The sequence below is a fragment of the Vanacampus margaritifer genome, chromosome 11, assembly GCF_051991255.1.
Source record: "Vanacampus margaritifer isolate UIUO_Vmar chromosome 11, RoL_Vmar_1.0, whole genome shotgun sequence".
Taxonomy (NCBI): Eukaryota; Metazoa; Chordata; class Actinopteri; order Syngnathiformes; family Syngnathidae; genus Vanacampus; species Vanacampus margaritifer.
In genome coordinates, this window is record NC_135442.1 from 873,725 (window position 1) to 899,357 (window position 25,633).

The following is a 25,633-nucleotide window of genomic DNA, read 5'->3' on the forward strand; positions in this document are numbered from 1 at the left end:
AGCTTTCTGTATTGCAGCCCGATTGCTCACAAAATCAAGCTAGCATTAGCAATAGCAATAGCATTAGCATTAGCATTGGCCAACACCAAGTCAAGTGAAACAAGCCAGTGAATCGAAGCACATCCACAAAGACAATCTTTCCTTTTGCAGCATTCTTTGCGAAAAGTACGAATAATTCTTGGTTTCTTACTTTGCAAAAAGTTGACGTTTTCCCTCAAAAGAAGGCGTGGAAATAGTTTGAGATTCTCCCGAGTGCGTCGTCTTAGCGCTTTGCTGTACACTAAATGTGTTTTGAATTCACGAACGTACGCTAGCATGGCAACACGTCAAAAGGCTGCGTAGCCGTCTGACGATTTCAAAAAGCAATCGATTCAAATCTATCGCAAGCAAATGACACAATTGAAGCTGGCGTTGAAGTTGGCGTTCGCTGGAGGATCCAATTATTAGCACTCTTCATGTTAGGAAATGCAAATGTATTCTTCCATAAGTGATTGTTTGTTTGATAAAGTGACGACTCCGCAGCGTCAACGAGTCGTAACGCTACGAAAGCGTCCGAGTACGACTTAGCTGTCCTCAATTCAAACCTGTCCTGAGGCGCTAGTAAATTTAACTTGACATTCCGCCTCGCAGCAGGTGGGAGGGATTAGCATGGAGCGCTAGGAGGTGGCTGGGTGGCTGACACGAAAGGGGGGGGGGGCTCGCGGGGGGTTCAAGGGTCGCTGTGAACGGTAGAAAAGGCCGCACGTATAAATGCGTACCTCGTATAAATACACGCACGCGGTCTAGGAGCACAAAAAGCCGTTTCGCCCGAAATGGACGCGCGCCTGATCATCGCGGCAACAGCGCCGCTTCCCACGCATTGTGGGTCGCGCGCGCGTCACCTCGCTAGCTGCCGTCACTCAAAGCGCGGGTCCAACCTGATCATATTCCACCACGACAGCCGTTTATATTTGTCCTTTGTGCTTGCTTTCTTACTGTGCTGGCCGGCTGGTTTGTTCATTCGTTTGTTTTGTCACTTTGTCGGTTTCGTGACGATTGTGCGAGCAGAGAAGGCCGCCTCCTCCAAAGTTGACGGAGCGAGTACCAAACCAAGCCTGAACGCAACATCAGGCCTGGCATGCTGAGACTTGAATCTTGAAAACGCTCGTTATGATCTCAGGAAGTTTGTTGAAGCGCAGCGTAGCCACAATGCTAACGGCTCGATCTGCCCATTCCCATGGCCAAATATTGCGTCATAAGGAAGCAGCACACGCATGCTGACATCAAACACTTTGATCTCGCTTGTCATGTCAAATTGGACTGCAGCGTGTGTCGGCTGCCTTTCAAGTTGTGGCCTGTTTCCTGGTTGCCCCCCCAAGACCCCTTTACAATCTATCAATGGGGGCGTGGGCGGAGGTCATACACACATACATGCATGCGTGCGTGAAGTGGGACAAACGAACAGCCAGACCTCCCCCAAGGCCAAACTACAAAGACATGGAACGAACTCCTACGACGACTTTCAAAGGCGGAATTTTGCCGGGTCAACTTGCGCGTTCGTGTCGCCACCTTTTTCAGCTTCTACCGGCAAAAAAGAGCTACGGATGTTGTCACGACTCTCACGCTACCTTCAAAAGCAAAATATCAAGTTGGACTTTGCTCAGCACCTTCAAAGTGGAAAACGGCTCATTCCGTGTCTGTGTTGTTGCGACCAACAACAACTTCATGGGCTGCGCTATTCATGGACAAAAACACATGACGGATCCGCTGCCCGTCTGAAAGAAGCGAACCTTCCCCGACTGTTAGCATGAAGAGGCCGTCTCGCACCCTGGCGCAAAAAGAGAAAAGCCAGGTGATAATGTAAGCAGCCCGGCGTCTGCGCGTTGTTAACAAGGCGGCTAAAAGCCAGCGGGCGCATTAGCGTGTGTCGCCCGCCGCCGCGTCTGGAAGGGTGTGAGGTTTACACCGCCGCTAGCTGGCTACCGTTCCTCGCACCCCACAAAGCTAACACCCCAAAAGACACCAATGCTAACTCCATTGGGACTGTGTTAGCCAGGTGCGCTAACACAGTTAGTTACAAGTCTCATTTAACAAGTAATAATAAAAGCCCCGGACATCAGTTTCACCATCGACTTGAAATTGGGTGGACACGTCCACAAAAAAAGTCTCAAGGACCCATGCCAAAAAATGTACAGGAAGGCGGCCATTTTGGGTTAAAGCAGCCAAATTCCAGGGTTTGTACAGTACATTGTTAGAAAAATACAGACAGCGGTTTCACCAATCAACTCAAAATTGGGTGGACATGTCTAGCATGTCAAGACGCACACAAAAAGTCTCTAGGACCCATGCCAAAAACGGAACAGGAAGACGGCCATTTTGGTTGGAATGAGCCATTTTGGGCTGAATTCCCGGCCCCAAGAAATGGTTAGAAAGGGAGCAAAATATCAGACCAACTGGCACAGAATTGGGCGGACATCATGGCAGGATCCACAAAAAAGTCGCCAACAAGTCATTTGGAATCGAGCATCTTAAGGCTGAATTGTTGCGACTCGACTCGGCAAAAACTCAAATCAGCCGCAGACAGAAGTCTCACCGAAAGACACGAAATTAGGAGGCCGCCGTGTCCATCATTAGACAACCCACAAAAAACTCTCAAGGCCCAGTAAATACAGCAAGTCGGCCATTTTAATGTAAGCATGTTTCAAATGCATTCGGTGCTCGTACCTGGAGCGCGTAGGAGGCGGCCGTTGAAGGCTAACAACTCCGGCGCTAGCTTAGCCGACTGGCAGGCTTGTAGCGCTTCCTCTTAAGTGTCACCAGGGTTGCGGGTGAGGGTTCCGGTGTATCCGGGTCACCTGCGCGGTCAGTCACACTATCCAGCGGACCCCTCGGAACCCCGCCCACCGAAGCGGACCTCTCTCATTTAGACACGGGGGCTTCTCAGCGGGGCGCCTTCAAAAATGAGAAACACCTGCCTGTGGGGGTCGACCGTATCGCCCACATCTCGTTTGACTCCCCAGACTTTGCTGTGTGTGCGTGCGTGTGCGTGCGTGTGCGTGCGTGCGTGTCACTAAAATGAGGCAAAACGGCCCGCGGCTCCAAAACGTAGCCAGTCATCTGGTCTTTAGAAGCTTCAGTCTGGTGCTGGTTACACTTGAAAGTGGCGGCCAAATGCTAAAGTTTTTGTATTTTTTTTTTTGGTCAAAATAAAACATGCATGAGGAATTTCAACAGTGCTAATCTTATTTAAACCACAAGATTGAATTGAAAAATGAAGCGGGAAAATGTGAGGATTAAGCATTTTATGATGCTGACTTTTTTTTTTTTTTTTTTTCACTTCTGCTGTCAAAAGTCATAAAAGGGAACAAAAAAAGCAATTGGATCTCATTCAAAGTGCAACAATTACGATCTTGTAACTTTAGCTTTGGTCGTCACAAATTTATTGGACATTTCTTTCATCAGTTTCTTGAAAGAACGTAATAGAATGTTTTTTTATATCAGTCCTAAATTTTAATTGGATATGAAAATCTCCAGTTTCAATCCAGCCTCGTCATCCCAAAACAATCATGGCAAATACCGTCAACCATCTTTGCAAATACATTCCAGCGCATTTTCAAGTTTGCTTGAATGTGTTGAAGCAGGTTTCAATGTTTTTACAAGTATGATGAATTGTACTTGTGAATACGTTCAAATGGCGAAATGCTAAAAATGTTAGCGTTTAAAATGTAATTTAATTGCACGCTTCCACATACGACTTTAGAATGGACTTTTTGTTTTTACATTTCTAGCGTCACAAGCTGTGACGAGTAACAATAAAGCGAAGACAATTGTTTCGCTCTCCTTTGACTGAAATCTTATTAAACGTAAACGTGGGCTCACGAGACATTAAAAGATCTCCAGCGCAAATTGAGCATCAAAAGATGATTGCACCGCAACAAAAAGAAAAAGAAAACAAGAAAAAGGATCACCAGCGAAATGAAATGTTGCTGAAGATGTTGAAATGTTTTTGTTGCATCGCAGCCACGCGGATGACGACTTCACAGCTGACTCGACGTGGCTGGGAAGCTTTTCTGACGTTTTTTTTTTTTTTTTTTGATGGAACGCTGCAACTCGTGTCGAAACTCCCGTGAAAAGCAAATCCGTGTCTGCCGTGGGCAATAATTCACGTCTGCGGAATCTCGGCAGGAGAAGAACAAACGGGATTTAGCAAGAATGCCGGCTTGGATGAGCAGAAGCAGATTTGCCCGTTCGAAGCCTTCGCGTCACCCAAAACGAAGACGGTCTGAAAGCGGGCCAGCGGAACCGATTTATTTGCGGGTGCCGCCGTGTCGGGACGGTTGAAAGGCTTCCACGAGCTTCTTTTCCACTTGATGGATGGCGGAAGGTGGACGATGTCATTGATGAATCGTCGGAGGCTGGAAATGTCGTCGGCGTATCGGTGGCACGCTGCCAAAATGACGACATCACGCTCATCATTTCACGTCTTCGCCGCTCACAGGAAAAGAAAAATCCAACAGATGGTTCCAATGCTGCCGGCGGTCCTCATGTGCCGTGATGGTGGCCCACGTAGGATTTTGCACGCGCGAGGTTGGGCAGACACGAGTAACGTGCGCGTAACGGAAGCTCATTGGCCGCTTGGCGAGCGGGAGAGAATTTGGGGTCCACTTCACGATGTCAACGTCATCAGCGCATTCATGAGAAATGACAAGTTTTCATCCCTTCACGGCTTCCTTACGTTCATTCGTTTGCGGGGGGGAAAAGTTGACGTTATGGACCGGAAACCATCCCCGTTCTAAAAATATTTAGTTCGTCCCTTGAGGGCTACAGTACGTTCACAAAAGTAGTAGTCGACTTGATGCCCCTTTTCGCACTGCACTTGCTCAGCATGAAAGGTGGCACAGGAGTGCAGAAAAGTGACACGTCAGCGTGGCCAAGATTGGACGTGTTGATGGCGAGCAGGAAGTACAAAGGGAGACTTTTGCTGCCGGTTTCGACAAGAAGTGGAACGCAGCTCGCACCTCCGCACCTCCGCACCCCCGCAGCCCGCACCTCCGCAGCTCGCATCTTTCGTTGTTGCAAAAGAAAGACAACGCGTTTGAAGATGGAGGAAAAGGAAAGAATGTGGTCAGCGTGATGAAATATGTGGTCGGACGTGTCGTTAGCCGTCGCCTGCCGTCGGTTGCGGTCACACAAAAAGGAAATGAAAACCATTCAAAGATGGACATGAATTAAAACATTTATTGAACTTTTTGACGTGCTTGGCACTTTAGATATTTTATGTACATTTGCACAAAAAAACGGATATTTCTTTTTTGCTATGTCACCCATTTGTATAAGAACGACGGCACTGCTCAGCACTTAAATACCACAAAACACACCTGAGCAACCTGCTTTGCTATTGCTGACAAATTCACACGTTTAAGCTTTTTAGATATATATATATATATATCTCACTCCAAAATGGCGACAGCAGGTTTCAGTCTGTCAAGGGACTTTTCTTCGGGGTGTTCCCGGTGGGCGGCAACGCGACCGTGTCCCCGAAACCCGTGTGAAATGTTCCGATTGTCGCCACGTGGCGGTACGAGGAAGGGAGACGTCAATTTTCATCGGTAAGAAATCCAGTCGCCTCTTGCCGGCGCCGCCCATCGTGACCCCGCCTCCACCTCTGCCAACCACGGCGCCACCCAACCGCCAAACCCAACACGATGTCGCCACTGTCCCCACGAGTCCTCGCCATCCCTGCTGCCCGCGCCGCATCCAAAATAAACTTAAATAGTAGAACGGGCGCCCCCACGAAGGCCTTTTTAAGAAAGGGGGCGCGTTCACAAGCTCCGATCCTTTTTTAAAAGGTCAACCCAAAAATTCACATGTTCCGAATTTGCGTCCGAATAACGCGGCGCCGCCCCTCCCGACCCCGCGTCTCTACACCATGTGCATGGACATCTGGGAGGGGGCGGCGTACTGGCGGCCGTCGCAGGCGGCGCCGCCCTGCTGCTGGCCGCCGCCGTTGCCGATCATGTGCATGGTGTCCATGTTGGCGTTGGACAGGTACTGGCGCTCGGCGAAGGCGCCGGACTGGGCGGAGGGGCACAGCAGCCCCCCCTGGGGCTTCTCGGGACTGGCGGCCAGGCGGGGCGAGGCGGGGAAGTTGTATCCGTACAAGTTGTAGGGGTTGTGCAGCGAGAAGGCGTTGTAGGAGCCCTGCTGCACGTGGTGGTGGCCCCCGCCGAACACGTGGGCCGAGGACGGCGAGGATCCGGAGGGGGCGGCGGCCGAGGCGCCCCCGGACCCGCCGGCGCCCGCCTGCATCACGTACTGCAGCTGCGAGGCGGGGAAGGAGCCCAGCTGGCCTCCGTAGGCATCCATTTTGCCGGCGCCGCCCCCGGAAGCGCCGCCCTGCATGCCCATCAAGGAGGAAGTCCTCTGCGGCAGGAAGGACTCGGCGTGCTGGGCGGAGGCCACGCCGCCGCCCGGCGCCTGCAGGCGTCCGTAGGAGCCGTCGGCCAGGCCGCCGTAGCCCTGCAGCGCCGCCATGTTGCTGCGGGCGCACGGCGGGTACTCGGACAGGCCCAGGTTGCACAGCTGGCTCTCCCGGCAGCCCACGTTGAAGGTGTTGGGCGCCAGGTGGAAAGCGGGCGGCGAGCAGGACGGGGACAGGAGGTGGCCGGCTCCGGAGGGGGAGGGCGTCCCCGTGCTGGACGTGGTCGGGGACGTGCCCGTGCTGCCGCCTGAACACACACAAAACGGCACATTTGAGCACCGTGGCGGCGCCGGCGGCGGCGGCGGCGCCGGCGGCGTGGTACATGCAGACGGCGCCGGTTCCAGTCCCAGCTTGTGCCGCAGAACCCGCAAAAGAGGCCATCGGTGATGAAAAGTCATGCAAGGGACTCGCCGTGACGACCAAAGTCACAACAACTGCTCCTGTTTTGGCCTCTGCAACAATTCATCAATTCTTCAAGCATTAACGATGAACAATCGCGTGATTGTTTCGATCCAAATGTGAAATTCTCTCAACAATGAATATGAGATTTTTGTCATCTTCTTTGAAAGGCGACTGATCATGTTCGGCTAAGCGGTCAGAAAAGGTCGGCCATTTTATTGTGCTAACTTTTGCTACTTCCTGTTTTCTTACGCCGCTTTCCTTTTTCTCGTCCTCATTTCAGCCAGCATCAAAGGAAGACATTTTGCTTTGCATGCAATTAGCTTGTGGTGAACGACAAAAAGAGCTGCTTTTATTTACTCAAATATTACAGGACAAAATGGACAGCATAAATGGACCCAAATAAAAATCGGTGATGGAGTGAATCCCCAATAAGTGAAGAGCAAAGTCGTGAGGGAACATCGCATCGCATTTGCTTTGGCTGCGTCCAAGTATTCTTCTAGTGTTTTTATTTTGGTAGGTTTTCACTTCCTGTTTCATCACGTAACCATGACAACGCTCTTGGCTCACACTGAGCAACTTTTTATCCTTTTCATTGATGAATTGTTGAACCCGTAAACGTGACTCTTCGCGTTTGCGTCAATTTGTCTGAATAAAGACGTCGACAGCTACGTTAGCCCTTAGCGTTAGCCGCAGACTGTTTCAATTGAAATAATGACATGCAGCATATGCCTTCGATAAGTTGTGGGACAAATGAGGCTCGCCGTGGGGGAAGGCACACGCGTGAAATACATGTGAAGTCATGTTTTCCTTCGTTTCCAAGGACTTGGGGGAGATTCCAGCGGAAGGGAAAAAAATTGGCCAACGATAACAAACAGCCGGGTCGTCATGACGACGGTCACACGGTGTCGGGAGGCCGGATCGGGTGACTCGCGTCGTGCTGACGCTGGGAGAATTGTTACCTCCGCCAGGGAGTTTTTACAATGTTTCATGACGTAAAACTACGGCCGTGAATTAAGAGGGAACCGTCCCGGTTCGAGGAAAAATATCGAGTTCATTCCACCCAAAATTGTCATCATTCCAAAAGACAACAACTACATGTATTCATCTTTCGATTGTGGGATCACGAGGCCATAAAAGTTTGAGGGGCAAGTTCAAGAAGAACTGAAAAATGTAGAAAATTTTTCATGTGGCGAGAAAATGAAAAAGTGCACAATTCATCAAACTAGCAAGACGTGCGAAGGCGTGCGAAGGCGTCCACGGTGCGAGAGTGTCCGGTCACCTTGCTGCTTCTGCATGTTGGTGAAGTCCTCAAAGGTGAGCGTCCTGACCGGCGGCCTCCAGAAAGCGTACGTCTCCATGATGGCCTCCAGGCCCGTCCTGAAGCGCAACACAAGACACAACAAAACATCAAGCTACGTGCTAGCTGGGCTCGTGGGCTAAGGCTAATGCTAATGGAGATTCTTCGACTAAGATACTTTTCATTTCTTTACTTTGATTATCAATGTCTTTAGTTTTCAAAAGTGTATGAAATGCGCTCTAAAAAATAAAGCCACTTTGCCTTACCTATGCTAATAAGTTAGCTCAACGCTCACTTAGCAACATGTGATGTCACGACGTCGTGCAGTTAGTCGCGCTAATCCAGTAATAAAACAGTCTTTTAACTTGCCGTTGTTTGTGGCTTCATTCTTTCTTTGGTTGCAAAGCAAATATTGATTTCGAAGGGAGGGCGATATCGGATTGGATTAAAAATTCATTTCTCGAGAAAAAGCGGACATTGAGAGGCCAGGCTTAGAAACGGTCTTGCCGGTTGGCTTGTTTCAGTCCACAAACGTTTGTTTTTTTTTCTTTCAGAGCAGCACTTGCGAACGAGCGTTACAGCTCGCGTGCGCGGAGACGATGGAAGGAAGGAAGGCGCAATCTTCCTCCTCAAATATGCCAAATGTCTCTTCTTAATTCATCCCCACAAAAGTAAATATTCTGTGATTTCTGTCGCGGTCGGTTCAAAGCAAACTTGTTGTCGAATCCAATTAAGACATTTGTCAACATCTGTTTTGACTTTGGAAAACAATCAGCAACATTTTGGACAATTTTCTGACATATTATTGATATTTTTTGACTTCAGTGAGGGGCGGAAAAATCTTTGGAAAAAATGTGTTGTAGCCTGATGCTAATCAACATGCCTTTAGTTGTCAGTTGAAAAAAAAAACATCTTCGGTGGTTCCACAATGATGCCATGAGTGAAACGTATATGCTAACGCTAATGCTAGCAAGCTGTGGCTAGCAGCAGGCCCGCCTGGTCTAAATCACGCTAGTTGTCACGCGTAACGCTAAAAGGAAACTGGAGAGGAAATGTCGGCAGTCAACTGAAAGCTATCGCAAAGATGAGCTACAAGCAGCGGAAGCGTCGAGCGCGTCAGGAGAAAGCAAAAGTCCCGCTCGCAGGAAATCCGAGCCGTTAAAGAGGTTTTACGGCGGGCATAAATCTGCACGCAAACCGCTGCGACGAGGCACTTCCTGCCCGATCGACTGCGGCGGCACGTTAGCGCCAATGCTAATTGGCCTCGGAAAAACGGCCTGTCTTTTATTTCGTTTTTGACATTCATCATCACTTTGAATTTGACCTCAAAGTGCAATTAGTTGACTTGACACACTTAAAGGTGGAGAGTTTAGTTTTGTCCGTTTGTGTTTGTAAACAAGCAATTCAAAACGGACTCGTCCTCTTCTCGTCAACATCGCGCCTGCCTCGCGCGACACGCCTCGCGCGACACGCCTCGCGCGACACGCCTCGCGCGACACGCCTCGCGCGACACGCCTCGCGCGACACGCCTCGCGCGACACGCCTCGCGCGACACGCCTCGCGCGACACGCCTCGCGCGACACGCCTCCCGCTCTGTGATTGGCTGCAGGGCTAAACATAGAATTTCCGCCCCACTCGCGGCGAAACGCAACAAAATGGCAAAATACAAGCCGGGAAGGACGATGACGAAATCAGCGCCAGCCATTAACGGAAGCCGCAGGTGTTGATTGAGAAGGATTAAATGTTGTGCGGGTGAAAACTCAAGACCTCGCCTTTAAGGTTGCCTTTTAATTGTTAGCGGCTTTAATATTTGTAGAAAAATGTTGTTGTTTTTTGGCACGTTTGTGAAAAGAGTCACAGAAATTTGCTGGGGAATATTTGTGACTTTGGGTCAAGTTGAAATTTGTTGGAGGGAAGACGCGATGTCGTTCTTTCATTTGGACCATTTTTTTCCGCCAGCGTGAAGTCGCCGTTATCTTCTCATGTGTTGCTCTTTTTGCTTTTAACACTCGGCTATAAATCACAAAGTCTATTGTCTGAAAAGCGAAAAAAGATGTCTGCGCCGCTAATAATGCGGACCAGATGATGGGGGGCTGCTTTCATGTTCAAGCCCCCCCTTCCCCCTTCCCTTGTCCCTCCAACATGCTGATTCAAAGAAAGACAAAAAAAAGAAAGAAGGTATGATGTCACCACAAGAACAGAAGCCAACAATCGGCCCAGTCAGGATTTTTGCGCTGTCATTTCTTACAAATATGAGCTAATCAAACAGGATTAGTTTGACCTTTCAACTACATTGCTCTCAAACGGTAGCCAGTTTCACACAGATGATGCCAGTGTCAGCATCACGACGTATAAAATGGTAAGAAATTGCTTCAACGCAACCGGGGTGGGAGAGGTGGAGGGTAAAGTCTGCCGTCCCGGCTTTCCAAATACCCTTTCACGCAGCCACACAGCATTCCGCAATCAAGATAATTGAGTCACGTCCGCAAAAACAACTTTCAACAAAATTTGAAACGAGTGTCAGTTGTGAAGTTTAAAACACCGGTCCCGGATTTCTATCATACCCTTTCACACAGAGAGACAGCGTCAGTGTGTGGCAGTACATAGAAAGTCGGTGTCAAACAACTTTTGTCAACACAACGGGAGAAAAATTAGAGAATGAGTGTTAAGCTCACACCGCTGTCCAAGCTTCTGCTATACCCTTTCACACAGAGACAAGGCATCCCACAATCAGGTCATTTCATGACATCAGCAGCTGGTATGACATACAAAATAGTTGCCGTATAATTGCCTTTGGACTGCAACAATGGCTTTCAACAGAAAAGTGGCAGGAGTGGCAGGTGTAAAGTTGAACACGCGGCTCTCAGCTTTACTCGATACCATTTCACACAGACGCCGCATTCCACAATCAAACATTGGATGAGACCAACGTGAAAATAGATGTCAGATCGTGATGATTGCTTTCAACACAAAAGGTGTGTAACAACCTGGTCCCGGGTTTCCACAATACCTTTTCATACAGACACGGCACAAAAGAGTGTCAGGGGTTAAAAGTCACGCGCCGTCCCAGATTTTCATTGTGGCATTTCACACAATCATAACTTGATGACATCTTCAGCCTCAAATAGTTGTCGGACGCAAGGTTCAAGAAACAAGTGTTGGGTGTGAATGATCATTTCTGCTAGAAATTTCCACACAGAGACACCGCATCCCGCCATCCAGCAATTAGATGACACCAGGGTCAAACTAGTTGTCGGACAGTGACAATTGAGTGTCGGATGTAAAACTTCACACGGCTTCTCCGCAATCCCCTTTCACGCCTCCCAAGAGCGCAAAAAAACGCACCTGTTTCTGCCAGAGTCCCGAAAACCTTTCGCAAAGGGGTTCCGGTCGATCTTTAGTCTGGTGATCTGCAGAGAAAAAGCCGGCGGGGTGAATGCACAGTCAACTTGTGATGGAGCGTGACGTGACGGTGCGTACGGTACCTGCTGGTTCTGGTATGCGGTGACGGTGGTGAAGACGGTCTCGGGAAAGCTGAAGGTCTTGACGCCCTCGCCGCTGGGAACCGGCTTGTTGGGCGACAGCTCGCTGCTGAAGTCCTTGCGGATGACGTGAACGCGAGGTTGGTACTTGTGCATGGAGTGAAGGATGATCTGCACGGAAACAGCAAGAAAGCACGTTCATTCAGAATGTAGCGTGTACGGGAACCTTAAGACAACACCGCGTTTACGATTCAACTCAAAACGATTGTCAGAACCAAAACAACATGAAGTGAAGGGTGCGAAAAATATAGAGAACTGTCATCAATTCTTCCACCTAGTGTAGTGCGTACGGGATCATCAATATGACACATAGTTAACTGCGCCAAAAACTATGATCAGAACCAATACAGCTTGAAGTTATCATGAAATACAAGATGGCGATGACGACTTTATATTGCCCCGCAAGGAAACCAGATGGTAGTGTGTGCGGGACTGTAAAAACAGCATTTTTAGGTTTCAACTACTTTGTAAATAAAAAACAATGACAGCCAAAACAAATTTACATCATGGATAACAGATAAGTAAAAATGCAAAGAATAAAACTAAATGTTGCCTATAACAGTATAATCCGTATGGGATCCTTAATGGAACGCCATTGATAAGAAATGCAGAGAACTCGATTCCTCCATCAAGTGTAATGCGTACGGGATTATTAATACAACACACATTTCAACTGAGCTCAAAACTATTGATTCTGAACCAAACGCCATGAAGTAATGTCTTCTCTCCCACCAATGTGTAGTGCGTAGGGGACGACACAAAACAAAAAACAATGCGATTGTCACAAAAGGAAAAATACCCACAGCTATCATGCATTCTCCTATCAGAATAGAATTAGAGTGCAGCGCGTACGGGATCATTAATAGAACACAATTATTAGGTTGTAACTGAACTCAATACAATGGCATTGTCAGCATGAAAAAAAAATGATGTATATTTGGATGGACGCTTGCCAAGATTGGACATCAATTCTTCTCCGTAGGATGCTCCAATGTAGCACGTATGGGACCGCTTCTTTTTTTTTAAGGTTTCAAAAAAAACAAAAAAATGAACATGACATCAATAGGAACCATCCTGGTGAATGCTCCCCTTTTATTTCCCGTTCAGCGCGCACATCACGGGACCGAGTACGGGACCTTGGTCTGCTCCTGATTAGTCGCAAGTGAGAAAACCTCCTGGGGGGCCAAAACCTTCACACCCCCTTTAAGGGCCGATGGGGGCGTATAAAAACTGCAACTGGAACGAATACAAAAACGAATCCAAATGAAAATAAACAAACTTCCTGTAAAACGACAAGACAAGCCCTAAACAGGTCTCCTATTGCAACAACATACGTGAATGGACAGACGGACGTTCACGTGAAAGGACATACACACATGAGAATGGACAGACGGATGTTTTGATGATGCGTGGACAGAAGACAGACGCTTTCAATATGTACGTTTAGATGTGCGTACATGAAAGGACAAACAGATGTTGACATGATGAGTCCATGTAAACAGATGTTGACGTGATGCAGGTGCGAGTGTTAGCCGGCCGCGGTATAGCGCCAACTACTGGCCAAGGGACTCAATGTCCACTTGGCATAAGGCCGTCACGTGCCCGTGAGCGGCACCCGCACGTCGTCGGGGCTCGCGCGCCTCCACTGCCGCCTTTTGTGAAACATATTTGCGGCACATGTAGCGAGCGCGGGAGCGAGCGAGCGCGGGAGCAGCCAGAGGACGAGCGCTCGTCCTTGTTCGCACTCAAAGGCGCTTAAGGCTCCCGAGTGATGTTTGTCTTTCATGTGGCAGCTGGATCGGCGGCGAAAGTCCAGCACATGCAGACAAAAAAGCTGTGAAGCCGGCGCCAAAACCGACAGGTGGCGGCTCAGCTTGCGAACGTCACGTGACCAACGCCAGCAAACACGGGCGTTGTGGGCGGGCGCTGGCGGGCGCCGGCGGGCGGGCGCTTACGTGTCCTTGGTCGTCCAGCTCGTTGTTGGTGAGCTTGAGCTTGTCGAAGCTGACCACCTGCCGCATCCAGGTGTCGCCCGACGCCAGCGAGTCCGGGTGGATGTAGACCCGCGGCGGCACCGGCGAGTCGGCGTTGCCCGCCACCATCCACTTGGAGCTGTGGTACACGTACCTGCCCACACACAAAATGTTCAATTGCTACGGGGGCTGCTGGTTTGGGTAGCAATGCACTTCAAATGAGGGAGTTTTTTTGGTTTTACGTGCCTCAGTAGGTGCTGCCGTTTAGATTAGCAACAAAGGGATTCACTCGCTAAATCGGTCACCTTCGGGATAACTGCCGTTACTTTCCTTTTTTTCTTGACAGGGAAACGTGAAAAGTTTATTTAAGGGAGGCCTTCATTTTTTAGATTAGCAACAAATGGATAATGGACATATTTGAAGGAGTCCTTCATTTCTTACATGCCTCGGTAGGTGCTGCTGTTTTGGTTAGCGACAAATGGACTCAAAAGAAAAGTTCATTCTTCAATGTCTTAGTGTGAAACATAATTAGAGTGACGAGGCCATATTTTTACTGATGGAAGAATTGGCACGTGTATAATTGAGGGAGGCATTTATTGTCATTTTTCACAGCCCCGCCCGAGTTGGTGCTGCTGTTTAGGTTAGCTTCAGAATTCAACCGTGAAGATAATCAAACAAAATTTTGAGGCTGACATTTTGTGATGCTAATCGTTCCTTGTGTTAGCAATTTGTAAGGACTTGGCACGGATGTCATTCGTGTGACTGAATGCTACGTTTGCTAACGGACGTCGTTGACTTCCAAACATGAAAAGATGTTTTTCATTTGCAACAATCATCATTTTCATCGTCATCGTTTTCCCACATGATTTGAATTCAAAGGCCCTTTTGTCAATTTCACGTTTGTTTGCTCTGGCCTGCAAACATGGACGCTACTTATTAGCCATTAGCGTTAAATGTTAACAGATGCTTGTTTTTCCTTGTAAACGCTTTTACAGCTTCCTGCCCTTTTCATTGCTTTGTCTTTCTTTACATATTCTCATTTACGCAACATATGAAAAGGTCAAATAAGCTGCCACACAAGAGGAAAACAACATTTGATTCGATTTTTTTTAAGCCGAAGAAATAATTTATATAAAATCAGAATTTATGTAAAAGCTACTGTGTGTGTTTTTTTGGTGACATTTTCTTGCTTTTCCTTTTACAATATTTACTTTTAAAATAAATAATTGGGAAAATGTCCTTTTCATTGATGTATTTACATAACTGTATTATTATTTTTTTTATTTATTGATTTACTGAATTGAATGTCAAATTCATTTTTTACATTATCTTGCTAATTGAACAATTGGTGCTTTTACTTAATTTTCTTACTTCCTCATCTAACTTTATCATCATTTATTCATTTCTACAATGATTGACATAAATGAATTGTTCATCTGTTTTTAATCAACTGTAATACAAAACAACACTTTAATTCATGCATTTTATTTTCGTGTAAAAAAGTCCATCCAAAGTAAAAAAATAAAAATAAATAAATATATATATATATATATGAATATAATTATATTCTGTGATTATAACCTTATCTTAGGTTATTTTTTGATGGTTGCCGCAGTCGCACGTTGCTACTTTGGCCTGGTTGTAATTATTTCAGCCACTAGATGGCATAAATACGTCAAACGTGTTTACGTCCACCGCTGCCGTTGACGCCCTCGTGCATTTTCTCACAGTTAAAAGTCGTAGCAAAAAAAGAAAGAAGGAGTCATAAATCTGTACAGTACGTCAACGTTTTCGATTCTTTGGCGAGGAAAAATAAAACAAAATTGTAAAAAAATGCAAGCTATTTATTCTCCGTCAGATTGGAGACGTCAACGACTCCTGCAAATAGTTTCTCGACTGTCAACACTTTTAATTGTTGCCATTAAAGCGTAAGAAAAACGACAATGAGGTTTCGGGGAAAGACGCTGACTCGTGGAGAAGGTTTTGAAATGAAAACGCTACCAATGAGCCACGTTGAGTGTCAGTGCCACGTTTACACGCCGCTCGCTGCAGTCGCGAAGCAGACCAAGGACAAAAATACGTGCTTGGACGCCATCGCAATCACTTGAACAATTCAAGCGTGATCAAATAACAAATATGTTAGCTCTTGTGTACATTTCGGAGTCCAAACATCGGCAATCATTCTTTCATGTGTTTTTTTCCATTCAAGACGATTTGTGAACAGAAAAGCTAGCAAATCGCATTCACCGAGTGTAAGCGCAATTTGCATTGGTAGTGATTTCTGTTGACTTTTAGCACCTCCTAGTGGGCAAACGTGAATTACATCTGCTTGGCTCGTGTTGACGTCAGTTGTTGAACGAGACGAGACGGCTGAAGATGAAGAAGCGATTTCTGTTGGCTGTAAAGAGCCAACAAGTTCAATGCAATGTTTTGGGGAATTTAATTGGTAGTAAAAATGTCTCAAAACGAGTCATTGAAGACGTTAGCATCAGTTAGCATCTTATGCTAGCGGAGTTTGCTAAGCTAACGATGTTAGCCTACCTTGGTTGTGTCTAATTCAGAACGCATGTTTGAAAAAGTGCACTTATTGGTGTATGCTCATTTATTTGACTTTTTCAGTGCTGTGCTAATGTTGTCTTATTTTCATTTGTTTGAGTTTGACTTTTAATAAAGAGATAAAAGCAACATCTCGTCTGTCGCGCTGGATAGAGCAGTCACGCGTCTCGTGAGGACAACAACTGTCAAACGTAATCTGTTACATAAAAGTGTGCTACAACTTTTCTCAACCTTGTGTTGCTCGAGTCAAAATGGCTGCCAGTCAATGAGTTCATTAAAAAAATCTGAAGTTCCATCCTTGTTCAAATTGGGACACATCAAATGACTTTCCCGTCATTGATGTCTGTGATTGACTTGTCCTACTTTTTCCCAAATTTTTGTCTCAGCCGGCGGGAATTCTGCCCGCCTGGATGTGATGAATACATTTGAATGCCGGCTCCGGGCTCGGCCCCGGGCTCGGCTCCGAGCTCGGAGCTCCGGCTGCGACTTCAAGCCAAAAGGCGTCCGTCTCGTCCAGTTCCCAGAGTCATCCATCATCACGCCGCCGCCGCGCCGCAAATGACGGGAGAAAGCCGGCGAACGGCCCGAGAGGCCCCCGCCGTTAAGAATTGGCGTCAAGCGGACATTCGTCTACGGGGAGCGCTTGGCTGGGGCTAGCTAGCGCTAGCAATAGCGTAGCGTGTGTGTCAATATGATGGACTACCAAAGTCTACTTTGACCAAAAACTCAGCATCTTTTGGAAGTTTCCTTGGCTTGAAGTCTTAAAATACTGCTACATGCTAAATCTTTTTGGGGTGGCGCTTTTCTTTCAAGAAAAGATGATTTTATTCTCCTAATAGCCTATTGCAACTTTAATCCTAATAAAAAGTAGCACGATTACAATCATTGGGCTTTTTGATTTGTGCAAAACGCAGCGCAATATCTTGGATGGAGATGAACTTTTTGACTTCATTTCGCATCTAGACTTGCTAGGCTAGTCTTTACGTTGTCTCTCCTTACAGCCGCTACTTTTGTTACATAATTCCGAAAAGGAAATTGCGATGTGAGCTCGGCAGTTTTCCCAATTCCAGCAAAGGCCGGCGATGGCGGCGTCTCACCGGTATCGCTTGTTGTCCACGGGTACGATGTCCATGGCGATGTAGTACTGCTGGTGCGGGTCCAGGCCGGCGATCTTGACTCGCATGGCGGGAAACATCCTCCTGATGGCGGCGGGAAAAATAACAGCAAGCAGTGTGAAAAATGAGGACGCCGAGAAATGGACTCATTCTTTACATCGGCTCAAACATCGGCTTGTGATGTGCTATGGAAAGAAAGAAAAAAATAATCAACCTGTGATTCCTCAGCCCAAATATTATGCACCAAATTCTGCATTTGCATTTTGGAAGCGTTCTTCGTTGTCGTCCTCCATTTTGTCACTCCTTTTGACGGTTGACAATAAAATAGCCCCGAGCAGCGATTTACTCTCAACAATCGAAGAGCGCGAGAAACAATGAAAAAGTCAACCGCAAGCCGTTTGGGGTGAGCGTTGTGTCGAGAGCAATAAAAGAAAACAAGTCTGCGGCTTGTTATTATCATTGCACTTAATAACGGCAGGCAGCAAAACTCTCTTCGATGACCAGCGAAGAAAGAACAAAAAGTGCCGTTTGCCCGGTCAGAGTCCTGCTCGGCTTTTGTTGCACTCCAAATAGGATTCCAATCATATGGAATGTCGTCCAGACCTTGTGGGACCGCCGCAACGTTATCTTCAAGCACAATTCCTCACTTTCTCACTTTCTTTGCCAATCAAAGCACTTTACAAACAAAAACAATGCTCGATTAACCTCCACTCATTTGCATGGAGTGTAAAAAAAAAGAAAACAATTGTTTGTCTTGTTCTTCTTGCAATCAATAACTTTTTGCTCCATCATTGGATTCCGATGCCGTCAAGGAACACAACGTGAAATTTGTCCTCAACATTGCGACTTTTCTTCTTGATTTTCGGCCTTCATTTTTTGCGTGTTTTGTCTCGTTGACTTTGAATTTGCTCTCAACAACCGACAAAATGGCGACCAATTACGGGTGTGCAGCAAGCGTGAAAAACAAAACAAGGGCAAGTAGTAAAAACATTCTTTCTCTTGTTTTGATTTTGCTTATAATTCGCACACGATTGGACGCAAAGAACACAACATTCAATGTTGCCGTCTTCTCACTTCAAATATTCGATTTTTCACTTATAGTGTCTCAGCAATGATTAAAAAAATGATCGTAAATAATGATACAGTAAGAGTGATTTGTTCTCGACAATCTAAAAAAATGAATGCTGATATTGTTACCCGCAATGCAGTTACTACGTAACAAACGACAAAAGAAAAAGAGTCGTTTTTATTGCAATTCGTTACAAACTAGCGCAGAACGAGATTAGATTTTCTCAGTCCAAACATTAGCGACCTTTATGAAGTCTGATCTTTTCCACAGCATTATTTTTGATAAACAGTTGAAATGTAATGAAGGACGAAAAGCAAAAGCATTGTTTGACATGTTTCTATTTTGATAGCTCGAACCTCGACATGCGTCACATCAGCTGCAAGTTTGTGACTATGTTTGGCTGCATTGTCGCCGTCAAATAAAGATTTGAATCGGAATGAAGAACTGCGCAATCGCTTTGTGTCGCAAAAGAACACAAGCAATGATTTGTCCAAAAACGTCATGTTAACGTTGACGTCACGTGCAGGGCGTGATGTGTTGTTACGTAGCCTCATAAGTCAACCAGCGTTGTTGTTTTCCACTCCAAAAAATAACAATAAAAATCATAAAGAAAGCAGCACATGGTGAGAAAAGCCATGACTTTGCAGGATCAATAAACGTTGAAATGATCTCACGAGGGCCGCCGAGTTCATTCAAATTCAGCGCTGACGTCATCACAGCTGGACGCAGACGCGCCGCTGTTTTACGGCCTTCACTTCGGAATTGAAAAAAATTAAGTATAAATTTATAATAAGCCCCGATCTCTACGTTCTTATCACATGAGAGAAAAAAAGGCATAAAAACAATAAAAATGTTTAATGAGGCAAAACCAAATGAAGGAAAAACAAAAGTCGCACGAGAGAGAAAACGCAAAAGTCATAAATGAGTCACAAGAGGCCACTTTATTAGGTACACCACTGTTACGTCATGACATCGCGCTATGGGAGAAGGTCAAAATATTAGGAACAGCTGTCAGTTTGGCGCAGATTGAAGGCCATGAAAAGGGAGAATTATTTTCCTCGCTCGAGATTGGATTGCGCAGGGGGGGTACCTAATAAAGTGGCCGGCATCACACCAGGACATTTTGCTTCAACAGCAAATGAAATAACACACAAATAATACATTCACCATAAGAATCATAATGTTTACCCATGAGACACAAATTAAGTTGATCTGTTTGTTCCTTTTCCTGCAACGCACTTGAGTTTGTATTGGTTTTAGAGGTAAAAAAAAAAATACTGAAAATGTCTTATTTTCATCACAGGTTTAAAAGGATGCAAAAACGACATATGCGTGCATAACAATTGATGCCATTTTAAAATATTCATTTGTTTCATCTCCAAAATATCCAATTGCACAAACAAGACTGTTGTTTATTTTTGGATTATTAAAATGAACCAGATGCGTGCCCAGGGGTGACTTTAAAACTAAATAGGCTATTTATGTGCATTAATAAACTATCTCATAGTTTCAAAAGTTCATAAAAAAAAAAATACAAAAACGAAGCCAATCAAGATAAAAAATAAAAAACGTTAAAAGAATTAAGAAAAGGCATTGGATTTTATTTTAATAAACACAAAATATTTTATAGAATAACTACAAACAGAATACAAAATACGTTATCGAGAACTAGAATATGATATATTTAATTTTAAATTGTGTTTTTAAAATAACCCAGCAAACCCAACTATGAAAAAAACCCTAAATGTCTATTAATTATATAATATATATATATATAAAATTATAAGACCAACAGTTTCTTAAAAATGAGCCACGTGGAAAAATGTTAGAATCAACATTTTACAAAAACAAACTAAGTCATCTTTCATATTGGAGTTTAAAACAAGCTTTAGTCAAAATTCGTGTTGACTTATTTAAACAACAAAATAACTAGATTTTACCTTGCAAAAGATAAAACCTTATGATATATTCCCCCGCCCCAAAAATTATTTCTTTTGTCGACCAAATAAATAGCTTATTTTGGGGAATTTTATGTTATTTTATTATCAGGATGATGCTGCTGCTGCTGCTGCTGCTGATGATGATGATGATGATGATGATGATGATGATGATGATGATGATGATGATGATGATGATGATTATAGGCTACCCTACCTGCCGGCCTTGGTGATGATCATCTCGGTTCCGATGTCGTGGAATCGCTTCCACAGGTCGGCGCACTGCAGCTCCACGTGGATCTCCTCCATGGACGCGCCTGAGGAGGAGGACGGCGCTGAAGCGGAGGAGGCCGCATGCAGGGAGGAGGCCGCCAAGGAGGAGGCCGCCAAGGAGGAGGCCTCACTGGCGGCCGGCAGCTCGCCGAACGAACACGACGTCCTCTCCGCCTGCAGGTCGGAGCCATCCGAGCCGGGACTCGCCTCCGAATCTGCCGAGGACGTTATATATGAGAAAAAATGACTAAATGGCGCTAAAATATTGAAATGACGTCACGTAATTGCCTCAATACAATCATTTTGTTATGTTGATGCAATTCAATATTTTTGCGCTTTAGTCAAAACAAGCATTTGATAAATTGTGGTGAAAAATGTCCAATTGTGAAATGCAACTTTAATTGCTGACATTATTATTACATTCATAAATATTCATCTTAAAAAGCAAAGATTAAAAGTGAAAAAATGTTTCTTAAATTCATTTCATGTGTTATTATATTGCTGTCAAATGATGCATAATTTACAATTCATATACAATTATACAATTCATTAAAATGACACATACGGATATTATTTCATATTTTAAATGACGTTAAACAAAAGCCTGTATCATGCAAAACTTGTTGGAAAATGGCGATTAAAAATCTGACGTCAAAGTCTTCACCCCCACACACACACTTACAACATACATCTTACATCTAATTTCCAATTGACCTGTAGTAACTCCCAATATAAAACGGAAGAATTGTATTTATTTATTACTTTTTTAATTGTTTTTTTTTTAAACTCCACGTAATGAAACATGAGTAAAAGAAAACATCAAATATTTCTTCCCACACTAGTGAAAAGTGCAAAATTCGACAAAGCAGAGCATGATGACGTCATAGCCATATGTGCAGATGCTTAACTTGCATTTTCACAACTGCTTAACTTAAATTTAAAAAAAAGCATTTTCATTAGCGTCCACATTTATTCTGCCTGTGACGTCATACACCGCAGGGGACAAATTGTCATTTAAACGTCCCAAATTGTGGATGTCATCATTTTGAGCAAGCTTGCATCGAGCGAGATGCTGATTAGGATGATTAGGATCATCATTAAGATGATTGTGGCTGCAAGAAGCTAACATTCGCCAACATTTTATCCGCCTGCAAGTTTTCACATCAGGAAGGGAAAAAAAGGAAAACTTTTCAATTTAGAAGAAACTCCTCAGAGGGGAAAAAAAGCGGAGGCCAAATAGGAGCTGTTAAAACACACAAACACACGCACACGCACTCGCACACTCACGCACGCGCACACCTCATTAGTGCCCCAAATTAGGTCAGGAGGGATTTTGTTTGGCCAGGCTTTTCTTTTCTTTTTTTTTTTAAGGTGAAAATGTTGTAGGTGCTCTAAAAATAAAGTTGGGGTGACTTAAAGTCCCAAGTAGGAATTTTGTTGGAAAAGTGATCAAATCTTGTTGTCCTCATTTAACCCAAACAGCTTTGGTATGACTTTATTTATTTATTTATTTATTTATTGCGCTAGTGAAATGTATCATTTTTGTGGCAATTGTAAATTGGGAGCGTTTTTGTTGCGGAACTTTTTTGGGAGATAGTTTGAAATAAAATAAAAAAAACAAAGCCAGCAATTTGGTGCAACATTTTGCAATTTTTTTCTACAGGTACATTTTTGCAGGAGTTTCTTCTTCTTTTTCATATCTTGTGAATTTTTACATTGTGACGCACAAAAATATTCCCTTCCGGAAATTAAGTTTTATAGAACGTGCCTTATTTTGGTTGAATTTTTTTTTGGGTGGCATAAGAAGTGTTTATTAGTGTTCTATGCCGTTTATTGCATTTTCTTCTACATTTTCTGCAGGGCGTGGTTAATTGTGGCTTTTGGTGGCAAAATCGAGCGTTTGTTTTTTTTGTGGCATACTTTTCCTGACTTATTTCCTTGATCAACTGGATGAAAATTTGAAAACATGATATGTTGATCACTTCTTCCTTCAAAAACAGTCATTTCACCACAATTTTACACAATTTGTCTGCTATATTTTGACCTTCTTCCTCATCATCAAACACACACACACCAATTATGATGTTTTTGCTTTCCTGAATGCGTGTTTGATGTGTGACGTCACAGAGTATAAAATCTCTATTCGGTGATTTGGAGTATGTGCGTTGGGCCACTTAAGAACTGAGACGAATTTTCTTTCGAGCGGTTTTTGTTGTTGGGGAAAAAAGAAGAAAGAAAAAAGCGGCCAAGCAGCGCGGGATCGGAGGCCGGCGAAAGAGGCTCGGCTGCCGGCCACGAGCAGCTCGATCGTCCGCTGGAGGTTTGCGAGGGTGGGAAAAAATGAAAAGAAATGAAAAGAACAAAAGATGTCCTTTTCTGCGCTTTTGGGGAAAGTTGCGAGCGCAACGCACTTTCGACTTCACCACAACTTCTTCACGGGATTGCAAGAACACTTTTCGACGCGACCTTTGCATATTATAGTCAAGATTTAATTGGATTAATTAAATCAATGTCTTTTGCCCTCACCAAAAAGAAAACACTCCAGACAACAAATTCAAATTTGGATGAAGATATTTTGTTGATGGACTCGCATTTCCTTTTTGTATGCCGTCGTCCGTTTGCATCACGTGCATGCAATACTGCCACTATCAATAATAATAATAACAATAATAAACGGTCGCTTTTTAGATTTATTGATTAAACTCTAATCATACTTTCTTGAATTGTTTCAATATTTGCACAAATATTACAAAGCTTATTTGAACATGTTTAACACGAAGCGCTCTTGCTTTAGAAATATGAGCATTTGAAAGTTGATTTTTGTTTATATTTTATTTTATTTTTCTGTACAATAGTGACATTTTTTCTGTAACTTGACATTTATGTTATTTTTACCATTTTTTACGAAACATATAAAAAAAATAGATGGATATGTGGCGTTTTTCTCTCTCCTTCACATTCTTAACAAAATGTTGACATTTCGGAGATTGTTTAAAAAAACGGTGTTAACCTTTTTGCATAATTCTTGTTTTACATTTGTACTAATTTCCCCCCTGGAACTTGAACTGATGTGCTTAAAAACAATTTTAGAATGACCAATGCGTCGTTTCAAACCGCACGTGGCTGTAATTTGAATGAAGTACACATTACATCATAATTGGGATATTGTGTGTGTGTGTGTGTGTGTGTGTGTTAACATGACTCAAGTTCATTGCACGCACAAACAACTAAAAGGCAAATTCTGATGATAACGTTTGCCTACCCGTAACTCGAACGACGTCTTTTGTGTTTTGGGACGTGCGCGCTCCCGCTGTCCTGCCGCCAGACTTTCGGACACTTGGTGGGTCGTGCACGCGAGATTAGTGAAGCCTTCAAAATTGTTTTACACTAACAGATTTTAAACAATGTTGTTGTTATTTTTTCCTTTCATCGTTTTTAGTTTTTAAAATTTTCACAAAATATCTAGAATATAATTTCCACATTAAAGCTAAACTTTTTCTTCATGACTAAAATGGCTGTTTTTATAATTTTTTTGTTTGTAGCGTCTTATATGACGTTTTGCCATTTTATTAAATACATATTACAACATTTGGACATTTTTGTATAGTGCTACTGAGGATTCTGGCACACCATCGTATACTTTCATTCATGTAAATACGAATAATATAAGTAAAAACTTATTATATCCGCCATTTTAATAATATCGGTATTATATAGGCTATATAAATATTTTTATTAAACAACAAACGGATTATTTTTTATGTTGTTTTCGCACGATTTGCGACGTGCACTTGAACGTGCGCGCTCCCGCGGGCCCACCGCCAATCTTTCGCGGACATGCACGGCGATCCGTGCTGCCTTCACATACCGAGGCAAAAGTCGGTCTTCGGTAAATTACGCGTTGAAAAGACGGGGGTCTTCTTAAAACTAAAACTAAACAACAACAACACAGAAAAGAAGAGAAAGTTGGCATGTGGTGTTGCGAGCATGCGCACTGACCCGGCTCCATGTCGAGGCAGTGCGCGGGGTCGTCCAAGTGGAGTTCGTCGTCGTCGTCCTTGTGGTGGTCCCAGCCCACGCTGGAGGCGGCGGCTGCTGCTGCTGCGGCGGCGGCGGCGGCGGCGGCTGCCCGGAGCTTTCGTTTCTTGCTGGAGCCGATGAGGGCTTCCACGGAGAACGCGTGGGCTCGCGAGCTCAGAGCGGCGGCCGAACGCCTCCTTTCACTCATGTCGGGAGCGGCCGGAAGCCACGCCAAGCACCCGCTCGGTCCTCACAGCGCGCGGCCACACACAGACGTTGACTTCCCCAAAAAGAGCCCGCAACCAAAAGTAATCCAGTACTCAGAAGGACGAGGAGAAGGAGAAGGAGAAGAAGGAGAAGAAGGAGGAGGAGGAGGAGGAGGAGGAGGAGCGCTGCGTGGAGCTTCCCCTGCAGGCCGCCATGGTGGAGTTTGTGCTGGGGCGAGTCGCCTCTGATTGATCGGACGCCTGCACAGGCGCTTTTTTTTTTTAACACCAGGGCGGGGCCGCTTCCGCCGTCCAATCGGAAGCGAGAGCGGGCTGCCAGGCAAACTTTTTCCACCAATGGCGCGAGAGCCACTCCCGCCACACGGCCAAAATGGAAGATTTCACCACGGCTGTCAATCACTGGCACACACGCACCCAAAAAAGCAAAATGGGGGAAATAGCAAAATAAATGCTTGACGTGTAGCCTATAGTCGCCATGGATTAGTTTGACATTTAAAAAAACAACATATATATATATATATATATATTTTTTTTTAACTCGTAAATGAAACGATGGTCACAGAGGATGCGCACGCGCAGGTGTAGGTAGGTAGGGAGAAAATTAATATTTTAATTAATTACAAATTGTTATCACCACTAATGTAAAAGTATTTCATTATTTATTTTAACTTGTAATAATAACATCAATTGAATTCCAACAAGTCAGTTGTTAAATGCACAAATGGGAATGTAACCATTATTATATAATTATGACAAATTGCT

The 25,633-nt window shown here is 44.7% G+C and overlaps 1 protein-coding gene across 1 annotated transcript; it reads right to left on the minus strand.

The window, feature by feature from the left end:
* Window positions 1-5,195: 5,195 nt before the first annotated feature.
* Window positions 5,196-25,105, minus strand: tbx15 (T-box transcription factor 15). Its single transcript, XM_077581036.1, has 8 exons — window positions 24,624-25,105; window positions 20,569-20,839; window positions 17,328-17,429; window positions 13,657-13,828; window positions 11,645-11,812; window positions 11,505-11,569; window positions 8,142-8,239; window positions 5,196-6,707 (listed from the first exon to the last, which is right to left on the minus strand). The coding sequence occupies exons 1-8, from the start codon at window positions 24,850-24,852 to the stop codon at window positions 5,902-5,904; spliced, it is 1,911 nt and encodes a 636-aa protein (XP_077437162.1). The 5' UTR covers window positions 24,853-25,105; the 3' UTR covers window positions 5,196-5,901.
* Between the last annotated feature and the right edge of the window lie 528 nt (window positions 25,106-25,633).